Raw genomic sequence first — 21,176 nt, forward strand, 5'->3', positions numbered from 1 at the left:
GGTATGAATCCATTATCCGAGATGAAATTCAAGCAAACACCGCGGCAATGAAATGCACCACACGCACATGAACCGCGAACAACGTACCGTAAACCCGAAGCGCCAGGCGCCGGCGCTCCCCGGCCCCGCTGCGCTTGCTAGCGCTACTGCCGCTAGGCCACCAGGCACCAGCACTCTCGCTTCGCCCGTTCAACCACCGAAGCCATCTAATTGAATGGATATTGTGCGCGCCTCGATCACCATAATCCGCCATCTTTCTACCCCACAATGCATCGCCGTATACATAATGTTGGAACAACAATTACAGCAGCCACGTGTTTTTATATGACACATAATGGCGGCAGACCGTTTATTTGCGGCATCAGGGACTGTGGGGCGTTTAGCATGTCAGTTTGCGGAAGTGCCGATCTATGCCAGTGGTGCCACTGAGCTTCGGAATTGCTTTATAGTATGGAATGCCAAAATCGTAAATATTTTTTAAAACGTAAAAGACAGATATTTTTGAACTTGAAAAATCGTATTAAAATACAGAAAAATCGTATGCCCGTATTTTAATTCAAAAATCGTACTAAATACGGGAAAATCGTACTGGTTGGCAGGTCTGTTGACTGCGTGTACATGTGGAATAGCCATGCTCTGTGTCCCGTAACACAAAGGTTAGCGATTAATCGTACACTTGATTTCCACGATGGATTGTACATTGTAGTCAATGCAATCAATTGTAGAAAAATTATCTACGATCATTGCAAAACTTTGTGTTACGGGCCCCTGCTGATTGTACTTCTCAAGATAGCACAGGTTAGTTCATGGTGCATTTAGGACTGACCTCTTTATCTTTTGCTTTGATCATCTCTGTAAGTCCTTGCTTTGCCTTCGCTTCTTTCTTCCCTTCACTCTCAAGGGTTTCAATCTCACCATCTTTGTCCTTCACTTTTCTATCCAACTCCTAATACAAATCAAAATACAGTACAAACAACTGAACACATTAACAGTAGGGTAATCTGTCAACAAAGACCATAATAATTGTATGCCGGGATTTAGTTTTCCCAATGAGGCATTCATAACAGTAACCTGCTCATGAAAACCACTTTTCTTGTCACCCTTGGATAGTCTTCATACAGGTTTCAATGTAATTAACCTTTTAATACATTTATCCAATCCCCATTTATCTCTATTTTCATTTAACATCAGGGGAGTGTTTCATCAAAATTTAAGTTTGAAAAGTTGTCAGATCTGACGACTTTCCTTGATTTTGATTGGCTGAGAAGCACTGTTACTATGGTAACTGTCGGATAAAACGTCTGACAAGTTCTTTCATAAAACGCTCCCCCGGTCCTATTGAAATCACAATAGTGTAAGGACACTACAACTGTCCATATGAAATAGGAAACATAACAGTCACTTCTGGACAGTCACACATACAGGGATTGGATGTACACAAAATAGATCTGAAGAAAAAGTAGAATATTGTAGAAGCAGCAGAATCTGAACTCGCCATTGGTGAGGCAGATATATAGATATACAGTTAGTGTAGCCATTGAGTGAGCTGTGTTGATAAACATGAAAACTTTTCTGATAATGAATCTTAGTTTTACCATTGATGATGGGACCTGTTTTATCTTAATAAGAAATTTTTCAATGAAATTGTACAACATATGAGATTTACTAAGTAATACATAACCTTCAGAAAAAATACAACCCCCACCCCCTCCCCCATATCTTTAGGGCAAGGCCACACTTCTATAGAGCTTGATTTTACATTACAACACAAATGGTAAAATAATAAAGGCAGAGACGGCTCTAAGGCTAACGAGAAGGCTGTATAAACCAATAAAAAAAGACATCAATGGCCCTTTCTTTTGATGGCATTAGATTAGTATCAGAATTGAAAAAATAATAACTTGATTCTCCATACCTTGATGACCTTCTGTGACACCATCAAAGCATTTCCAATATCCTAAAAAAAGATGGAAAATGGAAAGAGCAAAAACAGAGAAGCATCTTCATACAATTGTGATCAAACTGAGTGATTTGTATAAAATTATTGATATACTGTACATGTAAATGAGCTTTATCTTTGATTACATAAAATTTCATCACTGACTTTTTTTTTCATTTCCCTAGTCATAACATTCTTTGTTTTAATCATAATAAATATGCTAATTTGATATAATTCCATTCAATTCATTCTTTTCAATTTATGTCATTAAAATTCATCATTTTCCAAAAATACAAACAGTTCAAAAGAAAAAAGAAGAATAAAAAACACTAGCATAACAAAAAATGATCAAGATTACATGTACGTATGTATGAAAACCAAAGAACCTTTAAATATCATTAAGCTGATTATTAATACCCTATATATCTTTCTATAAAAGTAAGACATCAAATTGACATCTTAATTCATGTGAAGAAGAATAAGGTTAAAGTAAAATACCTTGACATTCTTTGTTTTGTTGTTGATTTCATCCTGGAGTTTTTCAGTAGCATCTTCCAACTCACGAACCCTCTTCTCCTGCTCAAGATATACATCCTAAAGAGATACAAGTGTGTTCAGTTACATAAAGATATGTCAATTATCAAAATCAATCTTAACACGAGATTGATTGCAAAAGTATACTGGAGACTCGTAAAACATAGACTTGCAATTATACAAATCAATCTCAAAAATGGTAAATTATTGATGCCAACACATGAAAAATAAAACTAGTTTAATATCACAATTAATAATTTAAGATGTACAGTAATTGGAGTATTATAACAACTTATTGTACAGGTTCAAACACTTCTCTCAGTAAATTTTTCAAGGACAGCATAACGTACTGTAAATATAATATTAGTCTCAGATTGTTCTGTGGTCAAATTCCCTTGAAAAAAAATACAACCAAAGTAAAATTGACTTAGACTCGAGTGTAAAATCTCACCTCGTATTGTTTGCGTATCCTCTCCTTGTCTCTATCTTTACCTTTATCTGCATCTTTCTCCATATCCTGTAAAAAAAAAAAAATGGATGACAGAATTGAAATTTGAAATGCAGCACTTTGAAAAAAAAGAAGAAACAAATCACACAGATTACAAAACAAATTATTCAAATCATAACAAGATATTCATTTTAATTGAAAAAGTGAAATGTAGACCTGAATTTTACATGTAAAATAAGTGAAAAAATTGTACAGAAAATACCAAGGAGAAAACAAAGCAAGTGGTCTTAATGGGCAGACGGTCTTACTAAACAGGTTCCTGTAATATATGCATGAATTTATTTTTATTATCTAACGCGATGATAATAACCATTAAACATGTTAACAGCCAATCAGTTATGAATACATAGAAAAGCAAGGATAATAGGAACCAGAAAATAGCATGAATGCTAGTCAAGTCTGGCCCCTTGTAGTTTAGGCAGATAAAAACATGTTTCTTACCTTGTTAGTTAAGAATAAACAATCGTGAGTATACTAAACATACTCTGTAAAATACAAACAATGCCTACATAACCATTTAATAAAAACTAACAGTATTTACATAAACTTCAATGATGATAATATTCATTGGAAATGAAGTAATTTTTTATTTAGTCTTTATAGAGAGGTAATTGTTTTATGCAGGTGGTTGCCATTAAGCAAATGAGAAAAGAAATCTTTGACTAACTTCAATTTGGTCTTGTTTTTCGTGTAGTTGTTCCTTGAGTTTGTTGACCTCTTCCTGTAAGGGTTGTACTGTCTTCCTTGCAGTCAAGACCTTCTCATCATTCAACTTTCCTATTATTTGATCTTTGGCTCTCAGAGCAGAGTTTAGTTGCTCTATCACCCTACAAAAACAAATAAGATGGTAATATTTTATTTTGTATTACAATAGCAGTGATCAATGAAACCAACAAATATTTCAGGCTAAACATTTCTGTCTAAAAATAAATCTATGGCCTGGTTAAGTTGTTCGTGCTTGAATTTATACCGGTACTTAAATATAAAGGTATTGGTGAATTAGGCATTCTACATGGAATGACAGATTCACTATTGTATCTATAGAAAAACAATTCAATGAATGGCAGTTTGAAGAACCAAACATGTCTAAACTGAATGTCATTTAAACATTGACAATCGTCAAGAAGGGTTTTTTTATTTCTTGTAATAAAAGTTTAAAAATGTCTCTTTATAAAAATTGAACAAATGAAAAATATAAAGTAGTAGGAGTAGTGGTCACTACTAGTAGTAGAAGTAAAATGTTTTTATTTAAAAAAAAACAATACATGGTAGCCAAAAAAAATTGAATTACATGAAGTTTAAATTTCATTGAACAGTTGTTAAATAGACACAATTCAGTAATATTCAAATAAATTGTTGAATTATAAACATTGATCACCATTCAATCACTTATTTATGGATGAAAGAAGGGGGAGTACAGAACAAGTTTTTACAGTAATATGGCTGTGAATGTGTACATGGTATGGAGAGGGGGAATATGTCCCATAGGACAATAGACACATCATTTCAGCAGACATGACATCACATTCCATGTCTTTGCAATCACAAATTTACTCCTAATCCACTGTCAAATATAGTCCCCGGGAATGTTTGATGACGTAAATTATCATTGACTTTCATCTTCTAAGCTACTGAAATCCTGGTATCTGATTGGATGAGAGCTGACTTGTCAGAGAAAAGATGCCTCATGGAACCTTCTCCTATGCCAGGCTCAGCTCAGCTTTCACCCCACAGTGAGGCCTTAGTCCTTGGGGATCATTTAACGCTAAAGACTTGGGCACACCCTCAGCGTCAAGGCAAAATGTTAACCCTTAAAACAGGGGGTGGTTTTATGAAGCATTTTGTAAGTGATTTATTTGCTTGGAGCCAATCAGATGCAAAGAAATCAGCAGCTTATAACAATTGTAAATGAAAATCATACACTATCTTTATCATGAAATGTTCCCCATATCTTAGGCATCAAGGTAATGTTCCTTCTAAAATTCATATCTTGAGGCAAATGTTAGTCTTATAACTAAATCTCTTTCTTTGAAAAATATAAGGAGTAATAAAAGAGAATTGATGGACAGTTTTATCTGGCAGAATGGTCTCTTTTTTAATACTATAATGAAGCTTGTAGTCACACCTAAACAGCTGAACTTAACTCAAGAATCTTTAAAATCCATGCTCTTCAGAAAAAAAATTGTCTTATCAGGATAATCTTTCTTCCAAAGAATATTTTTAGTAAAATAAAGTGAAGAAATTGCTACACATTCATCCAATACAGTACTTTGAAAATATCAAATTTCCTACTTTATTCTATAAAATTCAAAGAAAATTTTGTTTATTCAAACAAATTGTCCTTTCCTCAACAAGCACCAGTGCTTGTCAAAGCCCCATCCCTCATTATGTCATGACTTATCATTTTTTCATGTTATTGTAAATAATGTTCACATATTCTTTCAATACAAGGTGAAAATTAATAAGTAAAATGAAATAACATTCTGTATACCATGAATTTAAAAAATGTCTATTGTGTAATTGAATTAATGGCTATTACAACAAGTCAAATCCTTAAGTGTGATTGTAAATGTATGTTCACAATCATGTACGAACACAATTTTTTTTTCTTTGGTGCACAGTGAATCTGTTAAAAACAAATAATCCCACCTTTTCATAAGTTAGTTTCCATTCCTCTGAACTCTCTATGCCTCACTCTACTGTGAAATACTTTTTTTTCTATAGTTTACAGTCAACCCACATTTAGCATCCTGCATTTTGAAACACTTTGATCCTTCTGCCATCAAGCTACTCTATTAACATGTTTTTCCTTTGCAGACAAACATTTTATGATGTACAATATAGCATTTAGCCTTTCGATGCCCATTTTAATCTTATTCCCTTCCTGTTACTTTTCCTACTACAACAACTCTAGTTTTCAACGACTTGATAAACCTGTGCATGACTCAGAACAGCCTGCTTCCATTGTTGTCTTCTCATTGCTGCCTACTATACATACCACAGCAGCATGCGATGATGTATCATTTTGTTTTTATACTATCAATCCAAGGACCTGGGTAGTTCCTAGATTGGTGTGGAAGTACTAAATATATCCCATTTGTTGTTGTACACGTGGAACTTCCGACAGGCTCACCCAAAAAGTATGAGAGTGAAACCCGGGGTGGGGGGGGGGGGGGCACTTACATTGACGAGTGGATACCATGCGCGACCAAAAAACATGTAAAAAGGATGTCTTTTTCAAGATTAAGCATGTTACGTACATAACGTAAATAAGGGTGTAAAAACACTAAATAATGAAAAAAGGGTATCTATTTCGTTTGGAAAGCTAACGTGTTTAGGGTCGAATCTGCGAGGGTATAAAAAATTAAGTCAAAAGTGTTTTATAAAGGGAGTACTTTTTGCCCAACAGTCAACACAACGTGTTTAGAGTACGATTTGCGCGAGGTGTGGGAGGTGGGGTCGTACTAAACCCAATGGTAAAGGTAATACCGACGACCGACGTCCGTGACATAACAATAAAAATATCACTATACTTGTTTAGGGGTTCAATTCAGGGAATACTTGCCAAGAGTATCGTTTTGTTTCCAATACTTGTTAAGGGTAGGGTTTCACACGGCAATACTTGTTAAAGGACAAGTCCACCCCAACAAAAAGTTTATTTGAAAAAAAGGAGAAAAATCCAACAAGCAAAACACTGAAAATTTCATCAAAATCGGAAGTAAAATAAGAAAGTTATGACATTTTAAAGTTTCGCTTAATTTTACAAAACAGTTATATGCGCATCCTGGTCGGTATGCAAATTGGCAGACTGATGACGTCACCCACTCACTATTTCTTTTGTATTTTATTATATGAAATATGAAATATTCTAATTTTCTCCTCCTTGTCAAGTGAAACAAAGTTTTATTTCTCCCTGAACATGTGGAATTGCCATTATTTTAACAGTCAATGGTTAAGTTAAGTTGGTCCTTATGGTCAAATTTTTAAAAATTGAAATATTGTATTATTCACACAATAAAAAACAAAAGAAATAGTGAGTGATGGACATCATCGACTCTCTCATTTGCATATCGCTGAGTTGTGGATTTAATTGTTTGGTGGAATATAAGCGAAACTTAAAAATGTCATAACGTTCTCATTTTACATCCGATTTCGATGAAATTTGCAGCGTTATGTTTGTTTGATTTTTCTCTATCGATTCAAATCAACAATTTTCTGGGGTGGACATGACCTTTAAGGGGTGCATTTTCAAAATATGGAATATACTTGTTTAGGGGGCTTTTCGAGACCCCATGGTCACGCATTGTATCCACTCGTCAATGGAAGTGCCCCCCCCCCCAGAGTGAAACAGAGACTAGAGTAAAAGTAAATAGTGCATGTCCATACATGCCAACATTTTTAATGTTTGCATCAATTGTACCTTTTCTCTCATTAACCAAATTTCCTAAACCCTGTATGAAAGGTAGCAAGTTTGCCAATACATAGTCAAGGCTTAGTCCACTTTCTGACCTCCCAACATTTTTGCAAAGTGGGCTAACCCTGACAATAGTACAGGACATAGTGGCCCTGCAAAATAGCAGGGTTGGCCAGGCAATTGCAATGTTCAGCGTGAAAGTTCAGGGTTAAGGGACATCGTGAGAACAGACCCCCCCCCCCCCCAGCCAATGACGGTGCTCCGTGTATGCCATAAGGACAACAATGGAACCAGTGCTGTTGTCCAATCAGAGATAGGCACTCATGAATGACTACCACTTGTTAGAAATTAATGAATTTTGTGTGAAAACAAATATTTATTAGCTGGGATTAGGCAGAAAATTTTGCCCTATGGGTATTAAAACGGGGTTAATTATGTATACAGTATGGGGTTAACAATATTCCGGGGTCATTAATTATTGTGTGTAAATTTAGGGTATTTTTTTATTACTGGTTAATGTAGCAGTCTAGTATACATTTAAAGGTCAAGTCCACCCCAGGAAAATGCTGACTTGAATAAATAGAGAAAAATCAAACTAGCATAGTGCTGAAAATTTCATCAAAATCGGATGTAAAATAAGAAAGTTATGACATTTTAAAGTTTCGCTTATTTTTCACAAAACAGTGATATGCACAACTAGTTGAGGCAGTTGATGATGTCCATCACTCACTATTTCTTTTGTTTTTTATTGTTTGAATTATACAATATTTCATTTTTTTATAGATTTGACAATAAGTACCGACTTGACTGAACCATATAGTGTTAAACAATGCTAATTCCACATGTTCAGGGAGGAATTAATCGTTTTTCACATGACAATGAGGACATAATTAGAATATTTCATATTTCATACAATAAAATACAAAAGAAATAGTGAGTGGATGACGTCATAGTCTCCTCATTTGCATAACAGCCAGGATGTGCATATAACTGTTTTGTGAAATTAAGCGAAACTTTGAAATGTCATAACTTTCTTATTTTACATCCGATTTTGATGAAATTTTCAGTGTTATGCTTGTTGGATTTTTCTCTTTTTATTCAAATCAACTTTTTGTTGCGTTGGACTTGTCCTTTAAAAGGCCTATATTGTTCATCTCTAGAGAGATCCTAAGGTATGAAAAATCAGGTGTACATGTAGATCCATGTTTACTTTTGATTAGTAATGGCAATAAATGCAATTGAAAAGAAACCAAGTTTCATTTGAAGTTACATTATTTTGGTTATTTTCGATTCATAGAATTCAAGGATTTGACAATAGCTCATTTTTTCCACAATAACCAAACATTATTTGGGTAGAGATAAAAACAAAAAGATTGATGAAAATGACTTGTCACAATGCCAGTTCTTATCAACCTCAAACTTGGATTGACAACAAACCTTTGAATAGCGCAGGAACTTTCAAATGGAATGCTATCTCATGAAGCAACTAGTCATTGATTTTTATTCACAAATTTGTTTTCAGCCAATCAGATCATAAGTTTTCAGTAGCTTTTCACAATAGTGAGTGGCATCATTGACTATTTGTTTTATGAAATTTCTCCCCAGGTCTCACCTGTGTGCCTAGTATCAGTCATCACTGAATTTAGATATCCCAAATTGAATCTATGGCCCCTGCTTAGTCTTTTTGCCTAAAGCTGAATATGCAATGCCATGTTGGCATGGTAACCGATGATGAAGGTCATAATTTGCTAATCGAATTGATTGCATGACAGGCACTCTCACGCACTTCAACTCAAGGATTACAGACCCTTACCAAATCGTACATTTGAAAGAGAACAGAAATATTCTTTAGACCTTGTTTGATCCGAGATCAACTTAAGTAGAGAAAACAAATATAATGTCAAATGACTATTAAAGGGCAAAGGAGATAAATTAAAATTTTCAATTTGTCATCTTTTTATGATCTTTAATATAGAATTAAATGCATGTACCTGTTTCGATACTTCCAGTTTATTGGGTGAATTTAAATTCTTTCTATATGTGTGAGTATTATACATGAAACATTAGATACTGAATTTTCAATTGATTCACAATGTTATAAAACTTGGAATCAAACAGATACTTTTTTTTTGACTAATTAGTCCTTCAAAGCAGACATATAATTGGTAATACAGTAGGATTTCATTTTAGTTAGGGTAGAAAACCTAATCAGCATAATAAACATCCCATAGCAATATGATCTTGTATGGATTTGTAAGGTATACTAGCTGAGTGTTCTGTATGAGATCAACAGGTTGACTCAGAGAGCAGACAGGATTTGATTGAAGCTGCTACTGAGTGTAACTTTGCATCTAATCACTAAATGCCGACAGGGTTCAAATTATTTGGAATTTGTTTCAATCCATATATTTTCTACTGAATATAACCTTCCTTTTGTTCCAACAAATCATTCAGTATTATCCTGCTTTTTTCATTGTTTTCAATATGTCTTTAATCTTTTCAAAAATGATCATTGCGAATGTCAACTACTTTCAGCAAACCCTTAGAGAATGAGGAGTATTTCCAATTTTTTTATTATTTGTTTTCCTTTGTTTACTTTTTGGAAACAAGTAATGTTTTTATAATAAAATGGTTTAATCTACTTATTAACTTAGAATATATGTTATAGTGGTTATAAAAATTGACTTTTAAACACAGGAAAGGGAGGACCTATCATCTATTTTTTAATATAAAAATTTGTTGATTACTAGTACAGAAATTATAGTATAAAAATTAATTGTACTTGCATCTATATTATAATGTTCATGCTACCTGCTTACAAGTTCTTTACTCTTTATAGCCATCATTTTCTGATTCTAACTTTTAATCTCTGTGGCTAACCAAAACTTATCCTGAATTAAAAATTTAAGCTCTTTGATGAAAGACAACTTAATAACTTCTTCTAAACATAAAACAGACCAAGATATTGATTGGAGCTTAAGGAAGGTACTGTAAAATAAACAGTCTGTAGGGGTAATAGAAAACACATGGAAATACAGGGCACATTTACGCAAAGCAAATATATATAAACTTCATATTATTACTCGTACTAAAGGAAAAAAAACTACAACTTAAAATCACATCCTCATCAAAAAAAAATTTCAACTGTATAAAAAGAAATGTATCAACTCCTCTGACAGTACATGAAACCAGAACCAAAACAAATCCTTCAAACTACCCTGGATATCAGATTGATGTTGTTTTCATGTCAGCCAGGATTAGGCATTGGCATGAGGCCCACTGTACAACACTTATTCCTGGTGATGACTGAACAGTGAATATGCTTGAAGTTTATATGAAATACAACTTTTCATGTAACCCTTCTCTAAAAACAAACTACAAGGAAAACACCCAATAGCGTACATGTACATCTCCTACATCCATGTGAAGAATGATTAAAACATGTGATTGCATTATTCATTTTATTTGCAAATTTGAAAATTGCATAATTTGTTCTTCTTTGATTATTCATTCATGTGATATTTTATTATGGATTTCAAATCTGATAGTCATGCTCATGTGTCATGTTTATATCTTTTCTGAAATTCAATTTGTGCACAATTCAGCCACTAGCTTTAAAGATTGAAGATCTATGCAACCTGAAAAACCCCATGAATAATGACAATATTTACATGATCTCTACAAAGTTTTCAAAATAATCAAATTCATAAAATGTATAATCAGAAAAAAAGTACTATTTATTCTACACATATCATTAACAATGTCGTCAGATTCTGGCAAGCTCACAGGAAAAACTTGAAAACAAGAAATAGTTAGATTGACCACAGATGGTTAGCATATCATGAGGAAGGGGTTCAGCCTTCTTATAATGGAAACTCAAATTCATCATGGAAACACTAAATCCAATGAGGATCTGGCACTTCAAGGAAAATGTTAATATGTAAAGCCTGTGGAGTGACGTACAGTAACTATAAAATGTTAACTCATCATTGCCAATGATGGAAAAATAGCTGAGAGTATGAAAGATCCCACATTGATTCCAACATATGGGGAAAAAAAACACTATATAAATCCAATTATTATTATTATTATTATTGTTACTGTGAGACAATTATTCAAATCCAGAACCAGAACATTAGGAGTAAAAATATTTCAAATGCAGTTGGTTAATACTCGTCTTTCATTGGATATGATACATGATGGGACTCCTCAGTTACTCTTCACATATTACCATTGAGACATGCACATATAAAGGAGATCGGGGGTCATCAAGAACATACCATTCACTTTTTTTCTTCTTTTTCCAAAAATAATGAGAAGTAGGGTCGGTCAACACCTTTTTTTTCCTTCCTTCAAACTTGAAATAAAAATAAAAAATTGGCAAGTTTAGCCAGGTCGATGAGATTACTGCAAACATTTATTTTCCTTTACCCCTGTCAGTACCATAGGCATATTGCCTATGTAACAACTCAAAGAGGGTTTGCATAATTTGGCAGTGATTGGGTTAAACTCTTACCTAGTATAGTAGGTAGATGAACTCACAGTCACTTGACTTTGTTTTCTGACCACCTTCCATGTATTCCTGTCCCATTAAGCTACCTTTACATTCCTGATAGATATTAACAGTTGGTCAAGAACCTACTAAGATGGGGTCAATGAGCTTCATTTTGGCATGATCTATCATGACAGAGCATGTTATACAACTAGGCTTCATGTAGTCTAAAAATGCAGACTCCTGTCAGTTGTGTTGCCGTGACATGGTGTGAAAGTTATTTCTCCATTCATAGAAGCTCTTTGAGTATCTTGTACTATATGTTTTATTTTATTCCACATGGAAGAAATATAAACAAAACAAAAAAGAAGAAGAGACACATAGATGGCGGGAAAGGAAAAATTGTGCCTTTAAGCATACTCTCAAAGTCATTGAACTTCTGGAAACAAGGATATATTTTGTAGTCTGTGCTTATATGAGTATGAGTTTTTGCTTGAATTAAAACTAACTTTTCCTCAGGTAGATATATCCTGAAGAAGGGTCATATTATAAATGAACAAACAGTTATCAAGAATTTGGACCATGAATGAAAATGAATGGTTTTACTTAAGTTTGATGAGGTATGGGATTTTCTGATTGAATCATTGTGCCACAGCAGCTTGCAGCACTCAGAACCATTCTACCAAGTGCTATATATGATATATATATTGCATGTTATTTTTATGCTATTATCATTATCAAATACTTAACAAATGTTACTATCTTTGTTTTACCAACATACCTGTCTTTCTCTGCAAGTGCTTCTTTATTGTCCATGTGTTGCTTCTGAGATGCTACCTTCTTGTTGTAAAGATCACCCTCTAAGTTTTCCTTACTTGAGGAAGCATTGTCAAGCTGATTCTGTAGGCCTTGATTAGCTTGCTGTAACTCATCAAGTTCCTGTTCAGTCATAAAATATACAAAAATAATTCATTAAAGAAAACCAAACAATTAATGATAATCACAATTATGTCTATGGAGTAGCACAATTGCAATTTTTCTAGTTTTTTCTTTCTTTTGTGTGTGTATTGTTTTTATTTCAAATCTTTCTTCCAGGTATACAAACTACATAATTTACAATGAAGATTTACAGTGAAATCAAACTACCCAAAGGAGACAAGAAAAGTAGTCTTTATGAGCAGGTGGTCTTTGTGAAAAAGTTCATCTCATACATTTTTTAATGGGAAAAATTATTTATAGAAACTAAATTGGGTCTTTATGGAGAGATGACCTATCTACATAGGTGTTCACTAAAAAAGGTTTGAGTTTACATTTTTTTTAATTGCACATTCAAAGGTATTAAAACTGAGGTGACAAGATCTTACAAATTCTTAATTCGTTTTTGTTTGAGGTCGCTTTCATTGCGTTACTGAAAAGGTAATATATGAAAAATGATGTTCTAAAAGTCCACTCTCTAGAGTGAAATATGGAACACCTGTGCCATGTCAAAGAAGACTGGGAGGGTTTTTATTTTTTAATCTCTTCTGCGTGAATTTGGGACATGCATTGTTTTTGTGTTTTTTTTTAAATTGCAGTTTATGGTACATCTCTATCTCTTATGGCAACAAACCTTAGAACATTTGACTTTGTCAACCTGATAGCAATGTGCTTTTGAGAAGAACAAAATGCGAAGAGGTATAAGACCCTTGATAACCTACCAGTTGTATCCTACGGCATTTCCCATCAAGTTGTTCTTTGAGTTGACTAAGGGCATCATCTTTCTCTTCCTTCATTTTCTCAGCTATAACATCCTTCTCATGGGCTAGACTCTCTACAGCATTACTACATCAAACACAATAACAAAAACAAATTGATTATCAATTTTTTATTTTCATATTTCTATATTTTATTTCTTTTCTATTTTTTATTCAATTACTTCTATTTATTTGTTTATTGATCCACTATGTTTTTAATCAATTAAAACGATTCATTTTCTTTTTGGGGGTGGATTCAGAAGAATATGTTGTGTTGTCATTATGACAGCTGGTGCAAGATAGTAATGGTATTGAAGCTGCTTACAAATCAGTCAAATGAGATCCATAAACACTCAAATTGCCTTTCTTACATTTTTTTTTCAGAGTATAGGCTACATGTATAATGTACTTGTTATTTCTGGAATTCAAACCAACCAATCTGCCATAATCCTGTCAAGAAAAAAATTCTATCACATTGTTCACAATTACTCATGTGACAGAATTTATCCAACTGTAGTACCAGAGAGTTTTTATTTTAAAAATATTTTCTATTGCCTTAATATATCATGGACCTGGGCTAAGAATCAAGTCAAGAATTCATGTTGTTACATCAATGCTAAAAATACCATCGCATAATCTTTACTTCACTATTTCTCTATAAGGCTACCCATGAATAGAGAAAGAAGCTGTTTCACAGTTCTATAAAAATCAATAAAAACTGCAGCATTTTTTTTTCTTTCGCTTTAAAATGTATACCAGTAATAGGATGTGAAACTGAGAAATGACAATATCCTGAATGGATGGTTAACTTCTCAGAACTAAAGACTTTACTTTGATTCATGTAATATAAAATCTACAGACCACTTTTTCTGTATGTTGTGTATATAGTATACCTAGATGTTGATTATACATGTACATGACTACATTTGTAATGATGAAAGTTTGAAACCTCTCTACAGATGTACAAAGCACAATTTTTTAAATCAAAAGTCTCAATTAAGTTATGTAAATTGTAACTCAGCAATTATTTAGGATCATTGTATTAAAAAACTACACTAAAAGAAAAATTAAAGATTTTTTTTTTAATTTTGATGTTACAATGTATTCCTGCTATCATCATTCATACTCATACTAATCAGACTTTTAAGATGATAAGGGATCAGAGCTTGACAAAAAAAACTTAATTATTAAAACAAAAGGGAAAATCACAAGAAAATCTTAAGACTATTGATTGATGATTATTGCTAAAATACATGATTCATAACAAAGACAAGCTTCAAAGCCACATGTCTGCTCTCATTTAGTTTAGCAGAATAGCAATGATGTAGCATACATGTAGAGCTAAATCTACTCTGTGCTATTCTATACTGTTATTTGATGCACAAGTTTGTGGTATTGAATTCATCTCATACAGTACTGTACAAGGATATCTTGGAAAAGGTTTCTGGCAAGAAGCCATTTTCTTTTTATTTCAACATTTCCGTTTCAAGCCTACACTGTAGCTTGATAGGAAAAGTGGTTCCTTCCAGTCTCATGTTCATGCATTTCCTCTTTGACTTCACGATCTGAGGCAAATCATTAACTCTTCAATATTTTCTACTGTTTAAAAAAAGGAATGTACATGTACCAATCAGGGTAGTAATAAGAGCAAAATATAAAACATGAAAAATCTAGATGCAAAATGAAAGCAACGATCTTGCTGAATTCTTTGTTTGTCTGTTTTTTTTTTTTTTTTTTTTTTTTTTTTTTTGGGGGGGGGTGGGTCATTTTCTTTTGATTATTTTGTTGTTACTAAATGCTACAATGTACCTTTTAAAACTATTATTTTGTTGTTGTTGTTGTAGTGTTAATGCCCTGAGGAAGGGGGGGGGTACATGTACATGTCTGCAAATTAAATTCCTTATTGGAAGGCCACACCTTAAGATACCGAGGTCAGGTAAGATACTCAGATTTCATATTTCAAAAATAATCTGAGCAATAATGTAACCACAAAGTACCATCATAGTGTGTATCTACTTCAGTCATATTACCAATGAATGATTATCACATGTTTCACCTCCAATGACCTTTAAATCTAGAATGATGCAGGTACATTGCATTATTCATATTTATTAAAAATTAAAGTGTTGGGACATCAAAGAAAGAATTTGAAAGATTTCTCCACATTATTCTGTTTAAAGTACTCAGAATTTTGAAAAGGAAGAACATATATGCTTGGAATAAATGCATGTGCACATGTATTTCTATGTTTTGAAATGTGATTATTAATGTTCTTAATGCTCAGTCTCAGGAAAACAATGAATAAACTATCTCTTTGTGTTTTGTTTTCTTCTTTTTGCGTTTTTTGTTTGAATTATTAGATTGTCTGCTTTGATTTTCAGATGCTACATATTTTATTATCATTCATTTACACAATAGGAGATACTCTTCAGATGAACACTTTGTCTATCAATGCGTCTTGTACTAACAATGTTAGATTTCTAGATAATCGGCTCAAAACTAGGAGTGACACGACATTTGCTCCTGCAACAATTACTCTGGGCTCAACTTCAGCTAAGAAGTAGGGTTACGGTTAGGGTTGCAATAAGGTTTTATGTTAGGTTTAGCAGCGCACGACACTGGTGCCGGTCTGACGGTCCCAGACCAGTAAAAAATTGCTGTCGGGCCAGTAACATTTCAGAAATAGCAGATTTACTGGTCGAACTTGACCAGTAAAAAATATATCAAACTGATATTTTCTCCTCTTTTGTAAATTGTAAAATGGCTCTCCAAAAATTTGTGTACATGTATGTGTGTACTGTTTGTGTTTTTTTTTTATTGGGGGGAGGGGGGCAATGAAAGCAATAAAAGACAGCAAAATAAACTCAAGTCTTTTTTTGTTTTTCTTTATTATGGGGGACCTGTGAATTTTAGGTTCGGACCAGTAAAAAACGGAAATAGAGGGCCCACAGTATGGAACTCATTACCAACTTCTATTACGGAGAATGTCTTTTTGAATACTTTAAAAAAAATCTTAAAGTTTATTTGTTATCATATTTATTTCTTTTCAATTTAAATTTTAGCCTATATTAATTTTGAATTCTACCTGAGAGAGAGATGGGGTAGGGGGTGGGACAGGGTGGGGACAAGGGGGTAAGACGTTGAATTCAAATACATGCACCATCTAATATTATTATTATCATCATTATATTTGTATTTTGTTAACTTTTGGACTCATGCCATTTACAAGCTGTTCCATTTTCCATTTATTTCTGTCACTTACAATATTAATTTACTATGCTTATGTATTTGATCTATTTTTTTGTATATGCATATGTGTATTTCAAATGTACATATTTTGTTGTTTTTTAATGGAAAAGAATAAATGAATTGAATTGAATTGAAATACTGGGTATCTACTGAACCGACATGAACCACTAGACAAAGAGTTAGTGTGGAGCCCTTGTTTAGGGTTAGGTTTAGGGTAGGATATACATGTAGGGTTAAACCCAGGGTTGGAATTTGTCACTTGATAAGTCTGTGGAATTTAGAGAAGAGGAATTGTCGCCGGAGCAAATGTCAAGGAACCTTTAACTAGGGAATCACCTTTGCACATTGAATGTTTGATGATCTTGTTAATTGAGGTAATTTTCCTCAACACTAAAGCCTATGACTAAACATGTCATATTTCGTGAGTCATGTACAAAACAGAAGATTAAAATAAATAATTACTAATTACTTTCTTAAAGAGGTACCCCGGCTTAGAATAAACTAATTTGAATTATAGATTAAAGTTAAAAGACAAAACACTGAGAATTTCATTGAAATCAGATGAAAAGAATTGAAGATGGCATTTTCATTCAGACACAATTGTACATGTACATGAATACATTTATGCAATGAACGAGTGAATAATAATTAATATCAAATACATACTGTATACGCGTTTAGTTTACAAGCAATGATAATCTTATATACAAACTGATTTATAATTCAATCCTACACATATTCTTCTTGGAGCAGAAATTTTGAATGATATAATACTGAAATGATTGATAAAACATAAAACAAAAAGCTGGTACATGTATATGATACTATAAGATTACTCAATATTGCAAGTAACAAGTTTGCTTGCACAGAAAAATCAACATAATTTTAAAGACAGAAACCTTAAAATGACACAACATTTGTAATATTCTTAGAAAACAAAATTCCCCATGACTTACGATGCCTTGACAAGAAGCTGCTGTTTTTCTGTCAATTCTTTCTTCAGGCTCTCAACTTCTACTTTCAGCTCAATGTTCTGTGGATAGGATTAAAAAATTAAAGGCAAAATAACACTTTGAATGAAATTTAAAAAAACAGAAGGAAGTATGTGACAAGCCAATCCCAAACCAACAAGAAGTTGCCAGTGAAGTTTCTCTGTAAATAGCCATAATTATTTGGTCTTAATAAAAAGTAAACATTAGAAAATTAGTTCATCTCAAAGAGTAACTCTTCTTTACACTGTCACAAGTTGAAGTTGTCAACATGAATAAAAGAGGAGATATAGATGTAGGAGTTTTACACCATTTTTCCCCCTGGACAGCTTGGAAGTTTCATAGCGATTTCAGTGTGCATATCTCATCCTTGAGTGAACCCTGAACTTCAAACCTTGTTTTCTCATTTTATATTCTTTGAATTTCTAGCTGACTTTCTTCTATATTCAATCAAGTAATTTTGGTAAGCATAGGATGTGCTTGTGGTCCAAAGACAAGAGACTTACATGTATCCACTGAGCCACAACACCTTCATTTATATTTTTTCATTTTCCACAAATCCCACATATTTTCATTCATAGTTATATGTTTCTATCCTTCTTCCTAGTATACACATACAGGTATTTTCAACACAAGTATTATGATCCCTTCTTTAATGAATGGGAGGTCAAAGTAAATAGCACTTTAACCATACACAATTATCTTGAACATACTTTAAAGAAGTTCTACTATATTGTAGAATTAGTCACAATAAATGCTTTTCATCTGTGATATATATTTTGCTACATGTAGCCCTATACAATATCCAACACTCAGGTTAAAATGTATCATTGCAGCAGGGAGAAGTAAAGAGAAAAAGAAAGAAGGGAGCAAAATGACTTTAAGATTGTTTTCATCCTAAATTTTAATTATCTCTTCATAAAATGTTTGTTACTCTGTTCAACAAATCAAGAAACCACAGGATTTTCAGGTCATTACAAAAAAAATATTTTCAAACAATCCTATAAATTTTGCGGTAAGTCCTCACAAAAGCCATGAGGGAAATGACATCATAGGGATACCTTTAAGCACAGGAAGTATAAAAAGGGTGAAAAAGATAAACATAAAATGGCTGGTAAAATTTTGTCAAAACAAGTCTTCAATATTCTTTACACTCAAAATCAACTGCACAAAATATGTTTTGACTTTTTGTTTTCAATTCAGATTAAACTACTGTGTGAGTCAAAGAAAAACTTGACACCTCACAAATCCCCAATTTAAGAAAAAAATATGTCATAAACACATAATTATTATACAGTGTATTTGATACCATATTTATGTGGTATGTGTTAACGCTTGAATGATCAGACAGAGGTATTCTTTGCAGTGGTGTAAATTTTGATTTGCACCAAATTAAGGCATGACTGCAATGAATGAATCCATATGTCAGTGAAGTCATAATCCTACAAGGGTCGCATTAAAATCCCTTTCAAAACACCTTTTCAGTAACTTACATTTATTGTTTAATACACACTCTTATTGAGTATCAATTCTCAAGCTAATTTAATTGAAAAAGGATTTTCAAAGATGTTTACTAACTCATGTAGGATTTCGACATCATTGACATCTGGGGTTTATTTCATTGCAGTCATGCCTTAATACTTTGGCACAAATCAAAATTTACATCACAGTAAAAAATACCTCCTGATTATCAAAGCATGAAGACATACCAAATTAATATGGTATCACATTATGTGGGAGAAAATACTATTTCTAGCCAAATATATTTTTTCTTAAATTGGAGATTTGTGAGGTATCAAGTTTTTTTTACACACCCGGTATTCTTGTACATTACTAACTCTCATTGTAAGCTATCAGCTATGGAAACATGTAGGCCTACAGTAGGCTACACGTATTCACATCAGAGAGAAGTTTGTCAAAATGGAAAGGCAGATTGAAGGAACTAGGGAGTCAAAAATGACTATCAACTATATGGATGTTTTTGGCTCATTAATTAACATTTGCAGAATGATGAAGTATTCATTTTTAAAATTACATGTCTCATATAATAATGGAGAAAGTAGGAAAGTTCTGAATCTGAAGGTTGGCAATGATCCATGTTGTAAGTCCCATAACAAATCCAGGTTCTCATCTATTTTCATAAGTGCTAACGAAAGTGAAAGCTCTGCCTGAAATAAGATCTACGTTATAACCACTTAAACTCCATTTCCTTCTCAAAACCATCATATTCTTTCCTGACGACCTTAAAAAACAACATTTATATTACATTTTTACACATGAGCATTACAAGGGAGATAAGACACAGATCCAGAGTCAGACTGTCACGGGTTGCTAATTTGTCCAAGAAATTTGACAAGCAAAAAAATGGGGCAGCTTCACTCCAAAATGAAGATGTTTTACAGGTGCACAATGAAGGTATTCTAAGGGGTGCACCACCATTCTCTTTTCATATTTGAAAGGTGCACAATGAAGGGGAGCACCACCATTCTCTTTTCATATTTGAAAGGTGCACAATGAAGGGGAGCACCACCATTCTCTTTTCATATTCTACAGGTGTGCACCCACACCTTCCATGTCCCCCTGCTGACATGCTTTCACTCTCCAGGACAATACATGCAATATTAAGGACGTTCCACAGTTAAAGTGAAATCCATGTCATTTTCACCAAACTTTGCACATATGTACTTTAGAACCTTAATATTCGAAATATGCAAAAATTAACATAGGTCCATGTGCTTGATTTTTTGCTATAGAGCTTCAAAGTTCACCCAAATTGATGTTCTTAAGAATTGCGCATTCAAAAGAATTTGGCATTTTTAGACCGCCCAAGATTACTACAATGAGTTTAAACCTGTATTACTCAGTCAAAATACATGAAAAAGTCATCAAATTTCGCAAGAGAGTTAATAATTGTATCGTTAGAATGGAGAATCTATTTATAGTGCTATTAGTTTGCAATTTTAGGTTTAACAGCACTGTCAGTTCTTAAAAATGGCGTAAAAGATAACAAAATCCCAATCTAAAAAATGTAAAATTTCAGTAACAAACTACAAAAGTACAATAAATGCTGCACTTTGTTCAAAATCCATGTCATTTTCACCAAAATTTGCAAAGTTGTAGAGGAAGGTATACCTAAGAGGTACAAACATTAAAAAATAGGGGTTCATGTGCTTGTTTTTAAAGCAAATGTGCTTTTTAAAACACCAAAAATGCGCCGAATGCTTTGTATCTATGTTAAGAAAAAATCAAAACCACTCTACCATTTATTCAAACTCGGGGTAATATTCGTGATTCTTGGCAGCACTGCAGAGTAAAGTA

General features: G+C 33.2%; 1 protein-coding gene across 1 annotated transcript in view; it reads right to left on the reverse strand.

The window, feature by feature from the left end:
* LOC129277172 (myomegalin-like) overlaps positions 1–21,176 on the reverse strand; it is a 50,917-nt gene that overhangs the window by 22,047 nt on the left and 7,694 nt on the right. The window contains exons 4-11 of the mRNA XM_064110613.1: positions 17,826–17,902; positions 13,585–13,708; positions 12,669–12,826; positions 3,649–3,808; positions 2,925–2,990; positions 2,438–2,533; positions 1,916–1,957; positions 827–946 (exon numbers count right to left, since the gene is read on the reverse strand). Of these exons, the coding sequence (XP_063966683.1) occupies positions 827–946; positions 1,916–1,957; positions 2,438–2,533; positions 2,925–2,990; positions 3,649–3,808; positions 12,669–12,826; positions 13,585–13,708; positions 17,826–17,902 (843 nt within the window). The remainder of the gene's footprint in view (positions 1–826; positions 947–1,915; positions 1,958–2,437; positions 2,534–2,924; positions 2,991–3,648; positions 3,809–12,668; positions 12,827–13,584; positions 13,709–17,825; positions 17,903–21,176) is intronic.

This window comes from Lytechinus pictus, chromosome 15 (genome assembly GCF_037042905.1).
Source record: "Lytechinus pictus isolate F3 Inbred chromosome 15, Lp3.0, whole genome shotgun sequence".
NCBI classification, from domain to species: Eukaryota; Metazoa; Echinodermata; class Echinoidea; order Temnopleuroida; family Toxopneustidae; genus Lytechinus; species Lytechinus pictus.